Source organism: Aotus nancymaae, unplaced genomic scaffold, assembly GCF_030222135.1.
Source record: "Aotus nancymaae isolate 86718 unplaced genomic scaffold, 86718_ANA_hifiasm-v0.15.2.pri h1tg000059l, whole genome shotgun sequence".
Taxonomy (NCBI): domain Eukaryota; kingdom Metazoa; phylum Chordata; class Mammalia; order Primates; family Aotidae; genus Aotus; species Aotus nancymaae.
Window position 1 is genome coordinate 14,110,908 of NW_026988473.1, and position 21,264 is coordinate 14,132,171.

The 21,264-nt window shown below is 46.3% G+C and overlaps 2 protein-coding genes across 3 annotated transcripts in view; one reads left to right on the plus strand and one right to left on the minus strand.

Annotated features, from left to right (window-relative positions):
* The first annotated feature begins 8,101 nt into the window (after positions 1 to 8,101).
* Positions 8,102 to 21,264, plus strand: part of FNBP4 (formin binding protein 4) — a 54,189-nt gene continuing 41,026 nt past the window's right edge. The window contains exons 1-3 of one of the 2 annotated variants that reach the window (XM_012452584.3): positions 8,102 to 8,386; positions 10,079 to 10,171; positions 19,742 to 19,878. In XM_012452584.3, the coding sequence (XP_012308007.2) occupies positions 8,155 to 8,386; positions 10,079 to 10,171; positions 19,742 to 19,878 (462 nt within the window). In that variant the 5' untranslated portion in view covers positions 8,102 to 8,154. The remainder of the gene's footprint in view (positions 8,387 to 10,078; positions 10,172 to 19,741; positions 19,879 to 21,264) is intronic. The other variant, XM_012452585.3, reaches the window with a different exon arrangement.
* LOC105717366 (cyclin-dependent kinases regulatory subunit 1-like) lies at positions 18,023 to 18,347 on the minus strand. Its single transcript, XM_064364883.1, has one exon. The coding sequence runs from the start codon at positions 18,345 to 18,347 to the stop codon at positions 18,108 to 18,110; it is 240 nt and encodes a 79-aa protein (XP_064220953.1). The 3' UTR covers positions 18,023 to 18,107.

Sequence of the window (21,264 nt, forward strand, 5' to 3'; positions counted from 1 at the left end):
ATAGCCAGGCTGGTCTTGAACTCCTGACCTCAGGTGATCCACCCACCTCAGCCTCCCAAAGTGCTAGGATTACAGGCGTGCACCACTGCGCCCGGCTGTTTTTTTTTTTTTTTTAAGAGACAGGGTCTCGCTATGTTGCCCAGGCTGGAGTGCAGTAGCTATTCACAGGCGCAATCCCACTACTGATCAGCACTGGAGTTTTGACCTGCTACATCTCCGACTTGAGCTGGTTCACCCCTCCTTAGGCAACCTGGTGGTCCCCCGCTCCCGGGAGGTCACCATATTTATGCTGAACTTAGTGCGGACACCCGATCGGCATAGCACACTACAGCCCAGAACTCCTGGGCTCAAGCAATCCTCCCACCTCAGCCTCTTGAGTAGCTGGGACTACAAGCATGCGCCACCGCGCTGGCGGTACTGTTGAAAATTGGAAGGAACACTTTCTTTGGTGAAATGGAGGTATGGCTTTAGAGAGGTGCAGCCCTTTAAGGAATTCCTCCTTGTTCCTCAGTGGTCCATAGGACATCATCTAGGAGGGACAGTACCATCCTGGAAACTCATCTTCGTTTAGTTCCTAAAATTTGAGAAATGTGGGGGACTTGGTATCTATGAAGCAAGGGTCACGGAGGTTAAAAGTCACTTTGGAACCACAGAGATATTTTTCTGAGGAGGCCAGTTACCTTTGGTTTTGGAGATCCCCGCAAGGTATGGCGAGACAGGCCATTAAATGTGATTGTCTGAGGAAAAGGTGACCTGGTTACCTTAATAACAGGGTGGTCAGCAGTAGAACAAGGAAAGAAGAAAGAGTAATAAAATAAATGAAGGAGGGTTAAACTTTTCTTAGCATTAGTTTGGTAGGGTTTCCTGGGACTATGGCCTATGACTCCGGAGGGGATGGTGCTTTCTAGACTCAGGTGTGATGGGTCTGTCCTCTTTCTGCTGTCTGGATTGCAGTTTTGATAGTTAGGAGCAGTAGGTAAGGTTTTTCCCAGGCTGGTTTGAGCTTTTCCTTCTCTCCAACTTTTGACAAGGATGTGGTCCCTAGGCTGATGCTGGTATACTGGAAACTCGAGGGGTGGCACCTGTGCAAAAAGACCTGTTCTCAGGGAAGAGAAAGTGGAAGATACACCAAGTATATAATTTCTGAGAAACTGATCTTTTGTTTCAAATGTAGGAAGATCAGTAGTAGAATGTAGATAAGGCAATCCATAAAGCATTTTATAAGGGGATAGGCCTATGTCTTTTTGGGGAGCAGTTCAGACTCTCAACAGGGTGATAGGCCTTTCTACTTTCCCTGATGAAGGTGGGCGCCAGCGAGTATGAAATTCCTATGTTATGTCCATTACCTGGATTAATTTCTTTCTTTCTTTTTTTTTTTCTTGAGACAGAGTCTTGCTCTGTCTTCCAGGCTGGAGTGTGGTGGTGCAAGCTCGGCTCACTGCAATCTCCACCTCCTGGGTTCAACCAATTCTCCTGCCTCAACCTCCTGAGTAGCTGGGATTACAGGTGCCTACCACCACTCCCAGCTAATTTTTTTTTTTTTTTTTTGTATTTTTATTAGAGACGAGGTTTCACCATGTTGGTCAGGCTGGTCTCAAACTTCTGATCTGCCCGCCTCCACCTCTCAAAATGCTGAGATCACAGGAGTGAGCCACTATGCCCAGCCTACCTCGATTAATTTCTTAATGACATGTGCAGCGAAATGAGTCCAGGAAAATAAAAATCAGGCCAGGTGCGGTCATTTCACCAATGAATTGGGCAACACTTCATTCCATAAAATAGAATGAGTGTTCCAACAAGTTAAACAGAGGAGGTTGGTCTTAGAGAAATAAAAGAGCTAAGGAAAGGAGAAAACAAAACACAGCTTGGTAGCTTCCTTTTTTTTTTTTCAGATAGGGTCTCGCTCTGGCACCTCAGCTGGACTGCAGTGGCCCAATCATGGCTGACTACAGCCTGGACCTCCAGGGCTCAACTGATTCTCCCACCTCAGCCTACCAAGTAGCTGGAACTACAGGCGAATTTTTGTTATTTTTAGAGGTAATGAAGTTTTGCTATGTTGCTCAGGCTGGAGATAGTTTCAAAGCTACTTTCCTTGTAAAGGTTAAAACAGAAGGGATTTCCTTATCACGGTGACTAAAGCTGGCCTGTTTGGGGACTAGGGTATTATCTCTGTCTCCTGATTTCCCAGATGGTAACATAAACAACTTCTTTTTCTTTCTTTCTTTTTTGTTTTTGAGATGGAGTCTTGCTCTGTTGTCCAGACTGGAGTGCAGTGGCATGGTCTCGTCTCACTGCAACCTCTGCCTCCCCAGTACAAGTGATTCTCCTGCCTCAGTCTCTCAAGTAGCTAGGACTACAAGGTGTGTGCCACCAAGCTCAGCTAATTTTTGTACTTTTAGTAGAGATAAGGTTTCACCATGTTGGCCAGGATGGTCTCAATCTCTTGACCTCGTGAGCTGCCCGCCTCTGCCTTCCAAAGTGCTGGGATTACAGGCGTGAGCCACTGTGTCAGGCCTCATTTTTTTTTTTTTTTTTTTTGGAGATGAAGGTTCGCTCTTGTTACCCAGGCTGGAGTGCAATGGCGCAATCTCAGCTCACTGCAACCTCTGCCTCCTGGGTTCAGGCAATTCTCCTGCCTCAGCCTCCTGAGTAGCTGGAATTACAGGCATGTGCCAGCATGCCCAGCTAATTTTTTGTATTTTTAGTAGAGACGGAGTTTCACCATGTTGACCAGGATGGTCTCGATCTCTTGACCTCGTGGTTTCACCATGTTGACCAGGATGGTCTCGATGTCTTGACCTCGTGATCCACCCGCCTCGGCCTCCCAAAGTGCTGGGATTACAGGCGTGAGCCACCGCGCCTGGTCCCAGGCCTCATTTTTTTTTTTTTTGAGACGGAGTTTCACTCTTGTTACCCAGGCTGGAGTGCAATGGCGCGATCTTGGCTCACCGCAACCTCCGCCTCCTGGGTTCAGGCAATTCTCCTGCCTCAGCCTCCTGAGTAGCTGGGACTACAGGCACGCGCCACCATGCCCAGCTAATTTTTTTTTTTTTGTATTAGTGGAGACGGGGTTTCACCGTATTGACCAGGATGGTCTCAATCTCTTGACCTCGTGATCCACCCGCCTCGGCCTCCCAAAGTGCAGGGATTACAGGCTTGAGCCACCGCGCCCGGCCTCATTTTTTTTTTAAATAGAGATGGAGTCTTGCTATGTTGCCCAGGCTGGTCTTGAAATCCTGGGCTCAAGTGATCTTCCCACCTCAGCCCCCGAAAGTGCTGGGATTACAGGCATGAGTCATCGTGCCCAGCCAAACAACTTCATTTTAATTTAATGATAGGGAACGCTAGCATGAGTAACTCCATTTTAGTATGGCCTATTGGGGCCTAGTACAGGAGCTCAGTCCAAAACAATGGCCTCCTATAAATTTTTATTATTTATTTATTTTTTGAGACAGAATTTTGCTCTTGTCACCCAGGCTGGAGTGCAATGACGCGACCTCAGTTCACTGCAACCTCTGCCTTCTGGGTTCAAGTGAGTCTCCTGCCTCAGCCTCCTGAGTAACTGAGATTACAGGCATGTGCCATCACACCCAGCTAATTTTTGTATTTTTTTTATTGTACTTTGGGCTGTGGGGTACATGTGCACATCCTGCATCCTGCAGGATTATTGCATAGGTACATACATGCCACAGTGATTTGCTGTCTCCATCCCCCGTAATTTTTGTATTTTTAGTAGAGACGGGGTTTCACCATGTAAGTCAGATTGGTCTTGAACTCCTGACCTCAGGTGATCCACCCACCTCAGCCTCCCAAAGTGCTGGGATTACAGGCATGAACCACGGTGCCCCACGTTGCCACCTGTAAATATTACTGAACAACTGACTGTGCTCATCATTTCACTACATATATGTACATCAAATCATCACATTATATACTTTAAATATATAAAATTTTTTATCAATTATGCCTCAATAAAGCTAGAAAAAAAAGCCAATGGTTATCAACTCTGGCTAAGCATTAGAATAACCTAAGGAGCTTTTTGAAAAAAGGAAGCTGGGTGCAGTGGATCACAACTGTAATTCTAACACTTTGGGAGGCCTGGGAAACAAAACAAAGCCTTGTCTTTACTTAAAAAATAAACTGGCAGCCAGGCATGGTAGCTCACAACAACCCTATGGATACTGGTACTCATGCATTTTGTGGTTATAGAAACAAGTTTAGGGATGTTAAGAAACTTGTCTAGGCCGGGCACGGTGGCTCACGCCTATAATCCCAGCACTTTGGGAGGCCGAGACGGGTGGACCACGAGGTCAAGAGATCGAGACCATCCTGGTCAACATGGTGAAACCCTGTCTCTACTAAAAATACAAAAATTATCTGGGCATGGTGGCGCATGCCTGTAGTCCCAGCTACTTGGGAGGCTGAGGCAGGAGAATTGCTTGAACCCAGGAGACGGAGGTTGTGGTGAGCCGAGATCGAGCCATTGCACTCCAGCTTGGGTAACAAGAGTGAAACTCCATCTCAAAAAAAAAAGAAACTTGTCTAGGCCTTCACATCTGAAAAGTGTGAAGAGAAGTTTTCAATCCATATATTTGGCTTCAAAGTCCCTATACAAAACTCCATATTTTACTGCCTCTCTCCTCAATAAATAGATCAAAAAACTGCTAACAGCTTTAAAACAGCAAATTCTTAGGCCAGGAGTGGTGGATTACGCCTGTAATCCAAGCACTTTGGAGGCCAAGGTAGGTGGATCACCTGAGGTCAGGAGTTCAAGACCAGCCTGACCAACATGGTGAAACCCCATCTTTAAAAAAAACAAAACAAAAAAAACAGCAAATTCTTGGGGCTGGGTGCAGTGGCTTGTGCCTGTAATCCTAGCACTTTGCGTGGCCGAGGCAGGCGGATCACCTAAGGTCAGGAGTTTGAGACCAGCCTGGCCAACATGGCAAAACCCCATCTCTTAAAAATACAAAAATTAGCTGGTTGTGGTGGTGGGCGCCAATAATCTCAGTTATTCTGGGGGCCGAGGCAGGAGAATCGCTTGAACCTGGGAGGCGGAGGTTGCAGTGAGCTGAGATCGCACCATTGCACTCCAGCCTGGGTAAAAGAGTGAAACTTGGCCGGGCGCGGTGGCTCACGCCTGTAATCCCAGCACTTTGGGAGGCCAAGGTGGGCGAATCACGAGGTCAAGAGATCAAGACCATCCTGGCCAACATGGTGAAACCCCGTCTCTACTAAAAATACAAAAAAATTAGCTGGGCGTGGTGGCGCGGCTGAGGCAGGAGAATTGCTTGAACCTGGGAGGCGGAGGTTGCAGTGAGCCAAGGTCGCGCCACTGCACTCCAGCCTGACGCCTGGTGACGGAGTGAGACTCTGTCTAAATAAATAAATAAATAAATAAGAGTGAAACTCCATCTCAAAAATAAAACAAAACAAAACAAAACCCCAGCAAATTCTTTCCTGCTTCTACCTTTTAAATTTTCAGAAATCTGTATAATCAGGACACCCTAATTCAGAAACTCTTCCCATAGGTAGAAAAAAGAATGAAGTCTTGCTCCTTGTTTCAAGTTTGTATATATTCACTCAAAAACATTTGCTGAGTGCTTCTATGTTCCAGAAAGTATATTTCATATACAAGGAACAAAACAGACAAGCAGCTGCTCCAGTGGCTTTTGCATTCAACCACCAATTTGAGAGTACATCTGTAAACTGGGGATAATAGTAGCTACCCTATGTGGTTGTTGTGAGAATCAAATGCAGGCCAGGGACAGTGGCTCACACCTGTAATCCCAAAACTTTTAGAGGCCAAGGCAGGAGGATCACTTGAGGCCAGAAATTTGAGACCAAGCCTGGGCAATACAATGAGATCCTATCTCTACAAAAAAATGAAATAATTAGCCAGCTGCGGTGGCTAACACCTGTAATTCCAGCACTCTGGCAGGTCAAGGAGGTTGGATCACCTGAGGCCAGGAGTTTGAGACCAGCCTGGACAACGTTGTGAAACCCTGTCTCTACTAAAAATACAAAAAATTAGCTGGGCATGGTGGTGGATGCCTGTAATCTCAGCTACTCGGGAGACTGAGGCAGGAGAATCTCTTGAACCTGGGAGGTGGAGGTTACAGTGATACTAAAAGTACAAAAATTAATGGGGGTGGTGGCAAGCGCCTGTAGTCCCAGCTACCTGGGAGGCCGAGGTAGGAGAATTGCTTGAACCTACGAGGTAGAGGTTGCAGCGAGCCAAGATCACGCCACTGCACTCCAACCTGGGCGACTCTGTATAAAAAACAAAAATTAAAAAATTAGCCAGGCATGGTGGCACACACCTGTAGTCCTAGATACAATGTAAGCTGAGGCAAGAGGATGGCTTGAGCCCAGGAGTTCGAGGCTGCAGTGAGGTAAAATCGTGTACTCCAACATGGACTCCCCGTCCAGCCAGCAAGACACTTTTAAAATAAAATTAGAAGGCCGGGCGTGGTGGCTCACGCCTGTAATCCCACCACTTTCAGGAGGCCAAGGCAGGCAGATCACGAGGTCAAGAAATCGAGACCATCCTGGCCAAGATGGTGAAACCCCTTCTCTACTAAAAATACAAAAACTAGCCGGGCGTGGAGGTGCGTGCCTGTAATCCCAGTTACTCAGGAACGCTGAGGCAGGAGGATCGCTTGAACCCAGCAGGTGGAAGTTGCAGTGAGCCGAGATTGCACCACTGCACTCCAGCCTGGCGACAGAGCGAGACTCAGTCTCAAAGATATATATAAATAAAATAATACATAAATAAAATTAGAAATAATCATTTTAAAAGAGAATCAAATGCAGTTCTTCGTGTAAAGCGCTTAGTGACTGACACATAGAGCTCAATAAGTAGATACTTTTAGTGGGAACTGAGCTGCTGCGGATATAAAAATAAATACCACTTGCATTCGAGACAGATGTCAACAGGATGTCAAGTGCCAGGGAGGGGCTGAGCAGGAGAGGTCACGCCTGCACTGCGCCTGCATTTCGCCTCGAGGATGACTTTCATCATGTGATGCAGTAATTATTCCAGCCAGTGCAAAAGAAAGGTGAGAGAGGTGATGCTCGAAGTGGCTGGCTCCAGAGGTAGAGGAGACGGAGAGGTGGGAGTGTTAAAGCAAGAGTTAATTAAAACAGGCTCACGATAGTAGTGGGATAAGACTGGTAACATTCCTGTATTCCATCCCAACAATTTTAGGCTTTTTCCTTGTAGGTAGTAGACTGTCTCGTGATTTTTCCCAGCTAATAAGCGAGAAAATATGAGACATCTATTTGTGTGCTCTAAGAAATTATAAAAGCGTAAAAGAGCCACTGTCCTAATGTTCAATGCTATACCCACAGTAAGTTACAAGAATCAGGGCGAAACTTGGGGAAAGGCCCGGAAAGCAGCCCACCTTTTTTTTTTTTTTTTTGAGACAGAGTCTCACTCTGTCGCCCATGCTGAAGTGCAGTGGCGATCTTGGCTCACTGCAACCTCTGCCGCCCGGGTTCAAGCGATTCTCGTGCCTCAGCCTCCCGAGTAGCTGGGATTACAGGCGCCTGCCACCGCGCCAGGCTAAATTTTTTGTATTTTTAGTAGAGTCGAGGTTTCAACATCTTGGCCAGGCTGGTCTCGAACTCCTGGTCTCGTGATCCATCCGCCTCGGCCCCGCCTCCCAAAGTGCTGGGATTACAGCGTGAGTCACTGCGCCCGGCGTAGCAGAACACCTTTCTAGAAGACAAATAACACAGAACACTTAGCCGAGAATAGCCACAAAATGGAGGACAAGAGAGTAAAGAAAAGGCTCAGGGAAAGCGCATGGGTGGAATCCGACGGAAGTGGATAGTCATTCTAATTCAGGCCCTTCCGCACTATTGGTTGGACTCTCACCCTTTTTCCTTTTCCATTGGCCACCGGTCCCTTCCCTGGGTCAAAACAGCCAATCGCCTAGCGCCATGGGTAAGCCCGCCCTTTCTCCCGGTGAGGAGGAGCCAGAAGCGCCGAAGTGCACGAGGCGCTTGCGTGAGCGCGCGCTCCGCCGGTTGAAAGCGGATCCGGGTAGGAGGCGGTGTTGCGGTGTATGAATATTGATTACGCGTCGCAGCGCCCAGCGCCCGCCCCTCTCGGCCGCCCGACGCTCGCTGCTCGCGCTTGGGCTCGCGATGGGGAAGAAGTCCCGGGCGGTACCCGGCCGCAGGCCTATCCTGCAGCTCTCTCCGCCGGGTCCTCGAGGTAGCACGCCGGGCCGGGACCCGGACCCGGAGCCGGAACCGGACACTGAGCCGGACTCGACGGCAGCGGCCCCCAGCCAGCCCTCCCCGGCGGCGGCGACGACCACCACCACCGCGGTGACTGCCGTCGCAGCCCCGGACGACTCGTCTTCAGAAGGCAAGGGTGCGCGGGGGGCCCCGGAACTCGAGCTCAGGGCTTGCGGCCTAGGCTCCTCAGGACGCCTGGCCAGACCTGGCGAGGGAGGCGGGCGAGGTCGGCTTCCGAGGCCTGTCTGCTGCGGGCCTGCGGGCGGGGCGACCGTGGGCTCCGGGCCGCAGAAGGACCAGGCCGGGCTCTGCGCTCTCGGCTCGGGCCTACCCTGAGGCGCCATCTCTGGTGCAGGGGTTGCCTCGGGAACGTTTGAAACGCGACGGAGGCTCGGGCACCCTGAGTCTCCCAAACGCCCCGAGTCGGTTTTGGGTTACGCAGAGGCTTGATGTGAGGATGAATTTCCGCGTGCGCGGCCTGTGACTGTGCATCAGGCTTTTCCACACGTCATCTGCCTCCTTTCGGTTTTGTTGAAACGGAGACAAACACGTTTAGAAATTCTTTTTAATATGCCAGCCAATAAGTATCCCCACACTAGCAAAAGTCCAGGAGAAATGAAGCTTGTGGGTTCCCAAGTATTTGTGTGGTTCTCACCGGAATGGTCTTGGATTAAAAGTGACTGCGGGGCTAGGCGCAGAAAGAGCCGCGACCTTTCCAGGTGTTCAGAGATCACTGATGCTGGGTCGTTAGTTGCAAAAAAATCCGCAATAGCAGTGTTTGGTGTTTCTTGTACAGGTCCTATCATAGCCTGGATAATACTTACTGTTTTTGTGTGTATAAGTATTGCAGATGTAACTTTTTAAGAGTTTTGTTTTTTTGAGATAAGGTCTCGCTCTGTCGCCCCAGCTGGAGCGCAGTGGCGCGATCTCGGGCTCACTGCAACCTCTGCCTCCGGGTTCAAGTGATCCTCCCGCCTCAGCCTCCTGGGTAGCTGGCACTACAGGACCCTGCCACCACGCCCAGCTAGTTTTTGTATTTTCAGTAGAGACGTGGTTTCTTCATGTTGCCCGGGCTGGTCTCCCAACTCCAGGGCTCAAGCGATCGTTATAAGCGAGAGCCACCTCCCGGCCATGCATATATATTAATAATTTTTATTCACCATGATCAGAGTCTTCTCTTGATGTTGAAGTTTCTAGGCAGATGAACTGCAGGGCATGGTGGCTCACGCCTGTAATCCCAGCACTTTGGGAGGCCAAGGTAGGCGGATCACTCGAGGTCAGGAGTTTGACCAGCCTGGGAACAAGAGCGAAACTCTGTCTCAAAAAAAAAAAAAAAAAAAAAAATTCCAGCACTGCGTGTTTATCATCTCCCAATTATTTGGGTCAGCGAAATGTCCTTATTTTTTATTTTTATTTTTTGAGATGGAGTCTCCCTCTGTGGCCAAGGCTGGAGTGTCTGTAACCTCCACCTCCTGGGCTCGAGCAATCCTCCTACGTCAGTCTCTGAGTAGCTGGGATTAAAGGCAAGCGCCACCACGCCCGCCTGTTTCTGTTTTTTTTTTTTTTTTTTTTGGCATTTTTAATAGAGATGGGGTTCAACATGTTGGCCAGGCTGGTCTTGAACTCCTGATCTGAAGTTATCTACCTACCTCCACCTCCCAAAGTGCTGGGATTACAGGTGCGAGCCCTGCCAAAATATACTTTTTTTTTTTTTTAAGTTGATGAAATCTAGACCTGAAAGGTTAAATCAAAGGTTGATTTGTCACCTCTAATGTTTTCTCTGGTCCAGAGTCTGACTGCATTTTTTTTTTTTCTTTTTTACATCCAGATGAACAGGAAGTGGTGGTGGAGGTTCCTAGAATTGTTCAGAATCCTCCAAAACCAGTCATGACCACCAGACCCACAGCCGTTAAAGCAACAGGTATGCTTTTGTTTTATTTCTTACATTTTTTCTCACATCTTTCATTAAATTCAAACTGGGTTTACCTAAAATGTTCTGTTGACTGCTTTAGTGTTGCTCGCATTATTACTCCCAAAACCATGATTGAAGATTTGTTTGTTTGTGAGGGAATGCTGAGGGATATATGCTTTGACCAGTGCAAAATTTGTTGTTTTTCTGTACCCAAAATATTTTTTACTACTTTTTTTTTTCCTGATGCTATTTTATAACTAGTTTTCTGGTCCTCCCACTAGCGTGTTCATTAGGGCTGCCAACTACTATTCCTTTTCTAACAGTCTGCCTTGATTGGTTGCCTAACAAATGTTGGTGGACCTGAAATTGATCTTATTAAGTATTTTCAAGTACAAAGGAATACTGTAGTTGCAACAGTGGTTTTGTAGACATACTTGGGTTCAATTCATTCATCGCTCTGGCATTCACACTTAGACCTTGGGGCAGTTACTAATTGGGTTGAACACTTGATTCATCTGTAAAATGGATCTTTTATCTCTGAGATATTTCCAGATGTATATAAAGTTCTGATATAGTGCCAAGGATGTTAATTTTCTCTATATATCTTGGAAGAGTAAAATGTGTTTTAATATTAAATACTCTATAATTGGTAATAATTTCTTTTCAGTTCAGAATACTTTGTGTAATTTTTTTTTCTTGAGTCAGAAGTTTGCTCTTGTTGCCCAGGCTTGAGTGCAATGGCGCGATCTCAGCTTATTCCAACCTCCGCCTCCTGGGTTCAAACGACTCTTCTGCCTCAGCTTCCTGAGTAGCTGGGATTACAGGCATGCACCACCATGCCTGGCTAATTTTTTTGTATTTTTAGTAGAGACGGGGTTTCTCCATGTTGATCAGGCTGGTCTTGAACTTCCAACCTCAGGGGATCCGCCTGCCTCAGTCTCCCAAAGTGCTGGGATTACAGGCATGAGCCACCGTGCCCCGTTATTTTTTGTACTGTTTGATACTTAAAATGATAGATGCTTATTTCTCTCTCTCCACCATTTGCCGCTTAAAAAAACACACACACACCCCATTGTGGGTTAGAAAGCTAAAATTTTGTTGTGAGAAGTTTCAGAACTACATTACAGCATTTTGTATTTGCAAAATGTATATGTTATTTCATTTGAGACTAAACACTCATTTAAAATATATAGAATTTAGCCAGGAGTGGTGGTATATGCCTGTAATCCTGGCCCTTTGGTAGACTGAGGCAGGTAGATCACCTGATTTCAGGAGTTCAAGACCAGCTTGACCAACATGGTGAAGCCCTGTTTCTACTAAAAATACAAAAATTAGCCAGACGTGGTGGTGCACACCTGTAATTGCAGCTATTCAGGAGGCTGAGACACAAGAACCCAGGAGGCAGAGGTTGCAGTGAACTGAGGTCACACCACTGTACTCCAACCTGGATGACACAGTGAGAACCTGTCTTAAATAAATAAATACATTAAAAACATAAAATAAAATATAAATTTAAATGTTTTTAGGAGAAACTTCATTGATTACTCCTGTAGTTTGAATGTCCCCTCAAGATGTAAACACCTTCCATTAGGCCCCCACTTTCCAACACTGTTGCATTGGGAATTAAATTTCCAAAACATCCTTTTTTTTTTCTGAGGCGGAGTTTCGCTCTTGTTACCCAGGCTGGAGTGCAATGGCGCCATCTCGGCTCACCACAACCTCCGCCTCCTGGGTTCAGGCAATTCTCCTGCCTCAGCCTCCTGAGTAGCTAGGATTACAGACACGCGCCACCATGCCCAGCTAATTTTTTGTATTTTTAGTAGAGACGGGGTTTCACCATGTTGACTGGGATGGTCTCGATCTCTTGACCTCGTGATCCACCCGCCTCGGCCTCCCAAAGTGCTGGGATTACAGGCGTGAGCCACCGCGCCCGGCTTTTTTTTTTAATTAAAAAAAAAATTTTTTTTCCCCAAAACATCCTTTTTAGGGGCACATTCAAGCTATAAGAGGTATTTTAGTTTATTATTTTTTTGAGACCAAATCTTGCTCTGTTGCCCAGGCTGGAGTGCAGTGGCATGATCTCAGCTCACTGCAGCCTCTGCCTTCCGGGTTCCAGCGATTCTCCTGCCTCAGCCTCCCAAGTAGCTGGGATTACAGGCACATGCTACATACCCAGCTAATTTTTGTATTTTCAGTAGAGACAGGGTTTCACCATGTTGGCCAGACTGGTCTTGAATTCGTGACCTCAGATGATCCACCTGCCTTGGCCTCCCAAAGTGCTGGGGTTACAGGTGTGAGCCACCGTGCCCAGCCAACAGTTATATACCTAAGACATAATTTACTTCCTGATATGTTTAGCTGGTACAGAAATTGTGTGCCACCATCCCTCAAAGGTAAGTAAGAATGTTGAGGTTTGACGGGTCAACATCCCTCTCAAAAAAAGACTGCTAAAGACTATGGCTCTGAAGAATGACTGGTTTCTCAGGCTTTAAGTAGCAACAGACTTTTTTTTTTTTTTTTTGAGTTGGAATTTTGATCTTGTTGCCGAGGCTGGAGTGCAGCTGCGTGATCTTGGCTCACTGCAACCTCTGCCTCCTGGGCTGAAGTGATTCTCCTGCCTCAGCCTCTTGAGTAGCTGGGATTACAGGTGTGCGTGTGCTACCACGCCCAACTAATTTATGCATACATTTTACATATAAATATATATATATGCACACACATACATATAAAGTATATATTATATACAAAATGTATAAATATATATATGTATATATATTTTTAAAGAGATGAGGTCTCGCTCTGTTGCGCGGGCTCAAGTGCAGTGGCACGATCTCAGCTCACTGCAACCTCTGCCTCCCAAGTTCTAGTAATTCTTCTGCCTCAGCCTCACAAGTAGCTGGGACTATAGGTGCACGCTGCCATACCTGGTGAATTTTTTTTGTATTTTAGTAGAGACAGGGTTTCATCCTGTTGCCCAGGCTGGTCTCAACCTCCTAAGCTCAGGCAATCTACCCGCCTTGGCCTCCCAAAGTGCTAGGATTACAGGTGTGAACCACCACGCCCGGCCATTTTTTTTTTTGAGATGGAGTCTTGCTCCGTCGCCAGGCTGGAGTGCAGTGGCACAATCTCGGCTCACTGCAACCTCCGCCTCCTGGGTTCAAGCGATTCTTCTGCCTCAGGCTCCCGAGTAGCTGGGACTACAAGCGTGTGCCACCACGCCCAGCTAATTTTTATATTTTTAGTAGAGACAGGGTTTCGCCATGTTGGCCAGGGTGGTCTTGAACTCCTGACCTCAAGTGATCAACCTGCCTCAGACTCCCAAAGTGCTGTGATTACTGGTGTGAGTCACCATGCCCGGCCTGCAACACATCTTAGTAGTAATCTAGAACTTGTTCTTACAACTCAGTGTTCACGTGATCTTCCCACCTTGGCCTCCCAAACTGCTGGGATTACAGGCAGAAGCCACTATGCCCAGCCCAGGAACATAATTTTTTTTTTTTTTAGACAGAGTTTTACTCTTGTTGCCCAGGCTGAAGTGCAGTGGCGCAATCCCAGCTAACTGCATTGTTTGCTGCCCAGCCAGGAGGCTGAGGCAGGAGAATCACTTGAACCCAGGAGGCAGAGGTTGTGGTAATTGATTGCGCCATTGCACTCCAGCCTGGCTGACAGAGCAAGAATAAGTCTCAAAAAAAAAAAATTAAAAATAAATAAAGATGGGGGTGGGGAATTGGGGAGACAGAGCATGGAGAGAAATGCCAGATATAGGTGATGGAGAGGAAGGCAGCAAATCACACTGCCATGTGCATACCTATGCAACAGTCTTGCATGTTCTTCACATGTACCCCAAAACCTAAAGTGCAATTAAAAAAAAAATTATTCAAGTGTGGTGGCGTGTGCCTGTAATCCCAGCTACTCAGGAGGCTGAGGCAGGAGAATTACTTGAACCTGGGAGGCAGAGGTTGCAGTGAGCCGAGATCGCACCATTGCACTCCAGCCTGGGCAATAGAGTGAGACTCGGTCTAAAAAAAATAAAATAAAAAAATAAAAAAGAAAGAAAGAAAGAAAATACATAATTTCCCATCCTCCTTTCCAGAATTTATCAGTACCAAATACTAAAGTGTACCATTTTTTCATATGGAAGTTTCTCCTTTGGTAGTTTTGTTCTTACAAGGCTGAATACCTTTTGTTTGGGCTGGGCACGGTGGCTCATGTCTGCAATCCCAGCACTTTGGGAGGCCAAGGCAGGCAGATCACTTGAGGTCAGGAATTTGAGACCAGCCTGGCCAACCTGGTGAAACCCCATTTCTACTAAAAATACAAAAAAAGCTTAGCCAGGCATGGTGGCACGCACCTGTAATCCCAGCTACTCGGGAGGCCGAGGCAAGAGAATCACTTGAACCCAGGAGGTAGAGCTTGCAGTGAGCTGAGATTGCGCCACTGCACTCCAGCCCGAGCAAGAGGAGCAAAACTGTCTCAAAAAAAAGAGAAAAGAAAGTTGGCCAGCATACTCCAAAACAGTAAGAGAAATAAAATGTATTTGGTAACTAGAAAATAGAGACACTGTCTAAGAAATGTCTATGTAAATATTTTTTTTGTTTGTTAGAGACAGAATCTCACTCTGTCACCAGGCTGGAATGCAGTGGTGCGATCTTGGCTCACTGCAGTCTCCACCTCCTGGGTTCAAGCAATTCTCCTGCCTAAGCCTCCTGAGTAGCTGGGATTACAGGTGGGCACCACCACAGCCAGTTAGGTTTTTTTTTTTTTTTTTTTTTTTTTGAGATGGAGTTGTGCTCTCTTATCCAGGCTGGAGTACAATGGCGTGATCTCGGCTCACTGCAACCTCCGCCTCCCAGGTTCAAGCAATTGTCCTGCCTCAGCCTCCTGAGGAGCTGGAATTAGAGGCATGTGCCACCATGCCTGGCTAATTTTTTTTATTTTTAATAGAGATGGGGTTTCTCCAGGTTGATCAGGCTGGTCTCGAACTCCCGACCTCAGGTAATCCGCCTGCCTTGGCCTCCCAAAGTGCTGGGATTACAGGCGTGAGCCACTGCGCCTGGCCAATTTTTATATTTTTAGTAGGGACAGGGTTTCACCATGTTGGCCAGGATGGTCTTGATCTCCTGACCCTGTGATCTGCCATCCCCAGCCTCCCAGAGTGCTGCGATTACAAGTGTGAGCCACTGTACCCAGCCAGGAACATCCATGTAAATATCTTTCTTGCCAGTTTAAAATACTATTTTGTGGCCAGGTGAGGTGGCTCACACCTGTATTTTGTGGTTAGGCAAAGTGGTCCACACCTGTAGTGTTAGCACTTTAGTAGGCTGAGCTCAGGAGTTCAAGGCCAAGCTGGGCAACAGAATGAAATCTTATCTGTACTAAAAAAAAAAAACAACAAAAAAGCCAAATGTGGTGGCGTAGACCTGTATTCCTAGCTATATGGGTGGCTAAGGCAGGAGAATGGCTTGTGCCTAGGATTTTGAGACCAGCCTGGGCAGCATGGCAAAACCCCTCTACAAAAGTTAGCCAGGCATGGTGGTGTGCATCTGTAGTACCAACTATTCAGGAGTCTGACTCAGGTGGGAGGATTGGTTGAGCTCAGGAGGTTGAGGCTGCAGTGAGCTGTGATCGCACTAGTTCACTCATGTCAGACAAAGTGATACCCTGTCTCAGAAAAAAGAATAATTTTGTCTAACAATTTGAGAGGTCAAGGCAGGAGGATCACATGAGGATAAGAGTTTGAGACCAGCCTGGGCAACAGGAGATTCCATCTCTGCAAAAAATAAAAAAATTAAAAAAATTAGCCAGGAATGGTAGGTTGTGCCTCTAGTCATCCGCTCAGGTTACTGAGGGAATAGGATCACTTGAGGCCAGGAGTTTGAGACTACAGTGATCCACTGCTTCCAGCCTGGGCAATAGAGCAAGACCCTGTCTCTTAACATGCACACATATAAACATAAATAAATCAAACTTCAGAAATTGGTGTTTAGAAGCTGTGCAAGGTAGCTCACGCCTGTAATCCCAGCACTTTGGGAGGCCGAGGTGGGCAGATCACTTGAGGCTGGGAGTTCAAGAGCAGCCAGGCCAACATGGTGAAACTCCGTCTGTACCAAAAATGCAAAAATGAGCGGGGTGTGGTGATGCACACCTGTAATCCTAGGTACTCGGGGGGAAGAGGTAGGAAAATCGCTTGAATCCTGGAGGTGGAGGTTGCAGTGAGCCAAGATCACGCCACCACACTCTAGCCTGGGTGACAGCATGAGACTCCATCTCAAAAAAAAAAAAAAAAAGAAATTGCTATTTAAGAACTTACCTACATACTACATACAAAATGAAAAAAATGAAGGCAGGAATTATGGTATTAAAGCATTGAATGTGAACTCTTACATGACTAATGAAACAATTTATGTTTACTTTTAGGTGACCTTTGAGTTTATGTATGGATGTATGACACAGAAAACTAATTTTATTTTCCGATAAATCTGTTCATTTACCAAATTTTTAGTGAGAGTATAGAATGTGTCAGTACTGTGAAATTTAGTATAAGTAATAGCTGAAAAAGTCTAGCTAGAATCGAACATTTTATGTATTTATAGTAAAATAACATATATAGAGACATACATATGCTTAGTTAATTGTAATCTTACCACAGGTGATCCAAAAGGAAATGACATAGCAGCATTACAGAGGCCATCCCTGATACCACTTGAGTTTAAGGAAGACGTTAATAATTGGTTTTAGCCATGTTGAGCTCCATTTTTAATTCATGCCACTTCCTGTTTCAGGCAAAATCATTGATTAAAAGCTTTTCTTTCTTTTCTTTTTTCTTTTTTTTTTTTTGAGACGGAGTTTCGCTCTTGATACCCAGGCTGGAGTGCAATGGCGCGATCTCGGCTCACCGCAACCTCCGCCTCCTGGGTTCGGGCAATTCTCCTGCCTCAGCCTCCTGAGTAGCTGGGATTACAGACACGCGCCACCGTGCCCAGCTAATTTTTTGTATTAGTAGAGACGGGGTTTCACCATGTTGACCAGATGGTCTCGATCTCTTGACCTCGTGATCCACCCGCCTCGGCCTCCCAAAGTGCTGGGATTACAGGCTTGAGCCACCGCGCCCGGCCTCTTTTCTTTTTTTTTTTAAGATTATAAAAACTTCCTCTTTAATCAAGGTTTATAACATGAACAGATTTCTTAAATAAAATGGAAAGTTTCCAGTACAATGAAAAATAAATCCACAAGTCACCATACATCCAACACCCGGCAGAAAAAAACAAAAACAGGGCCGGGCGCGGTGGCTCAAGCCTGTAATCCCAGCACTTTGGGAGGCCGAGGCGGGTGGATCACGAGGTCAAGAGATCGAGACCATCCTGGTCAACATGGTGAAACCCCGTCTCTACTAAAAATACAAAAAATTAGCTGGGCATGGTGGCGTGTGCCTGTAATCCCAGCTACTCAGGAGGCTGAGGCAGGAGAATTGCCCGAACCCAGGAGGCGGAGGTTGCGGTGAGCCGAGATTGCGCCATTGCACTCCAGCCTGGGTAACAAGAGCGAAACTCCGTCTGAAAAAAAATAAATAAATAAAATAAAATAAAATAAAATAAAATAAAAAAAAAACAAAAACAAGTTTACACAATCCCTGTAACAGCGATGGTCTTAATCTCAGATGCTTCCTCCATCTGCCAAGTGTGCTCTGGATACACAGCATGCCGTGGCTTCTGGGGTCACACTCAGCTGAGGCTGTGGGTCCACAGAGCACTCATCAGGCTGGGCTCTGGTGGTAGTGGCTCTACTCAAGAAGCAAAGCAGTTACCAGCACATTTATACAGTGTATTGAACATCTTTTAAATATCAAAGTGAAAAACAAGAAGGCAACACAATAATGTCATCAGAAAGATGTTAGGAAGTAAGGACAGCTGTGTAAAGCTTGAGGCTGAAAAGTGGCTTGCCAGCTTCATTTCTTCAGCTTCTTGGGTAGTGGGCACCAGAACAGTAAGATGTGAGGTTCTGGTTCATGGATCATATAATGGACCCAACCCTGACTCTGTTGAACGCCAAGATTCCTCCATTCAGATTCAGACATCAAATGGGTTTTAGGGACCAGCTTGGCTATGTCTTTGGGCAGCATGACATGCCGATACTTAAACTCCTCGTCATCGTATTTGTCTGAATAGTAAATTTGTTTGTGCGACATGATCGCTCTGTTTGCTACCTTCAGCCCTGCGCCGCCAACCTCCAAGCAACTCCCAGCAGCTTCTTTTTTTTTTTTTTTTTTGAGACAGAGTTTCACTTGTTGCCCAGGCTGGAGTGCAATGGCACGACTTCGGCTCACTGCAACCTCCTTCTCCCAGATTCAAGCGATTCTCCTGCCTCAGCCTCCTGAGTAGCTGGGACTCAGGCATGTGCCACCATGCCTTGCCAATTTTTTGTATTTTTAGCAGAGATGGGGTTTCTTTATGTTGGTCAGGTTGGTCTTGAACTCCTGACCTCAGGTGATCTGCCCACCTTGGCCTCCCAAAGTGCCGGGATTAAGAGTGTGATCCACCATGTCCTACTGCAAAGCTTTGTTTCTAACTTTGAAAGTCTTTCTCTTTTTTTAATTTGTTTTGTTTTGTAAAGTCTTTGTTTCAACTGTTACACTGTAATTTGCTTACTTTGAGGTAAACACTTTAATCACTAAATTCTAAAATCAGGATATACTATGTACTATTTGGGAAGAGAGAGTGAGATTGAAAATTGAAATAACTGTGCGGATTAATTTTCTTGTTCTCTAGTTCTTTTTGTTGTTGTTGTTTGGAGACATGGTCAGTCTCACTTTGTCACCCTGGTTGGAGTGCAGTGGAGATGTTCCTGCTCAGTGTAGCCTCAACCTTCTAGGCTCAAGCTATTCTCCCACCTCAGCCCCACGCCCAGCTAATTTTTTATTCTTCTCTCTCTTCTTTTGTTTTTATTTTTGTTTGTTTTGGAGAGACAGGGTCTCGCTATGTTTTCAAGACTGGTCTCGAACTCCTGGGCTCAGATGATCTTGCTGCCTCAGAACCTACCCAAGAAGTTGAGACTGTAGACATAAGCTGTGGTGCATGGCCCATAGATCAAGTTTTTTTTATTTCTTTGGAGGTGGAGTCTTGTTCTGTTGCCTAGGCTGGAGTACAGTGGCACAATCTTAGCTCACTGCAACCTTGCCTCCCGGTTTTAAGGAGTTCTCCTCCCTCAGCCTCCCCGGTAGCTGAGACTACAGGCACACGCTGCCACACCCAGCTAATTTTTTTGTATTTTTAGTGGAGATGGGGTTTCACCCTGTTGCCTAGGCTGGTCTCGAACTCCTGAGCTTGGGCAATCTGCCTGCCTCAGCCTCCTAAAGTGCTAGGATTATAGGTGTGAGCCACCACCCCCGGCTATAGATAGTTTTTACTAGCTTTAACCATGCGATGTAATTTATAGTTCTGTGATAGTTCAGTGATTATTAGTTTTGGGCTTATGTTCTAATTTGTAAGTAAGTTAAAAAAATACATGTTATACTTTTGCTTAGATACTCCTAGGACATATTGCCATTGTTGTTACAAATACTGTTTTCCTTTTTGTTTCTAGGCGGTCTGTGCTTACTTGGTGCTTATGCTGACAGTGATGATGATGACAGTGATGTTTCCGAAAAGCCAGCACAATCCAAAGAGACAAATGGAAACCAGTCGACTGATATTGATAGTACATTAGCCAACTTCCTAGCGGTTAGTGGTGCTTTGGTTTGGGGTTTTAGTTATTAAAGCTACTTTGGGACCAGGATCTCAAGTGGTCATCCTACTTGTCAATTCAGTGTTGTCCACCTCCTTTCACCCTCTCCCTCCAACTCTCTTCTATTTCTCCCCATCTCACTTTCGTGTGTGTGTGTGTGTGTGTGTGTGTGTGTATAATTTAAAAAGAGACTGGATCAGCCAGGCTCAGTGGCTCACGTCTGTAATCCCAGCACTTTGGTAGGCTGAGGTGAGCGGATCACCTGAGGTCAGGAGTTTGAGACCAGCCTGGCTAACATGGTGAAACCCCATTTCTACTAAAAATACAAAAAAATAGCAGGGTGTGGTGGCGCACACCTGTAATTTCATCTACTCAGGAGGCTGAGGCAGGAGAATCGCTTGAACCCGGGAGGTGGAGGTTGCAGTAAGCTGAGATTACACCTTTGCACTCCAGCTTGGGTAACAAGAGCGAAACTCTGTCTCAAAAAAAAAAAAAAAAAAGAGAGATGGGGTCTCACTGTGTTGCCCAGGCTAGTCTTGAACCTCTGGGTTCAAGTCATCCTCCCAACTTGGCCTTTCTTTTTTTTTTTTTTTTTTTTTTTTTTTGAGGCGGAGTTTCGCTCTTGATACCCAGGCTGGAGTGCAATGGCGCGATCTCGGCTCACCGCAACCTCCGCCTCCTGGGTTCAGGCAATTCTCCTGCCTCAGCCTCCTGAGTAGCTGGGATTACAGGCACGCGCCACCGTGCCCAGCTAATTTTTTGTATTAGTAGAGACGGGGTTTCACCATGTTGACCAGGATGGTCTCGATCTCTTGACCTCATGATCCACCCTCCTCGGCCTCCCAAAGTGCTGGGATTACAGGCTTGAGCCACCGCGCCCGGCCCCAACTTGGCCTTTCAAAGTGCTGGAATTACAGGTGTGAGCCACCACATCGGGTTGTCTCTGCTCTCTCTCTCCAAGATGAAGTCTTACTCTGTTTCCCAGGCTAGAGTGCAGTGGTACAATCTCGACTCACTGCAACTTCTACCTCCCGGGTTCAAGTGATTGATTCTCCTACCTCAGCCTCCTGAGTAGCTGGGATTACAGGCATGCGCCACCACGCCCAGCTAATTTTTGTATTTTTAGTAGTGATGGGATTTTACCATGTTGACTAGGCTGGTCTTGAACTCCTGAACTCAGGTGATCCACCCACCTTGGCCTCCAAAAGTGTTGGGATTATAGGGCATGAGCCACCATCTCTCTTATCTTTTTGTAAAGCTTTCAAGGAGAAGAAAGGAGAATTGGAAGAGACTGGGAAGCTCGTATGATTCTAAGATTAGAGTTTTGATTTAAGGAGCTTAGAATGAGTGTGTAGAATTTTTCTTTTTTCTCCCTTTAGACA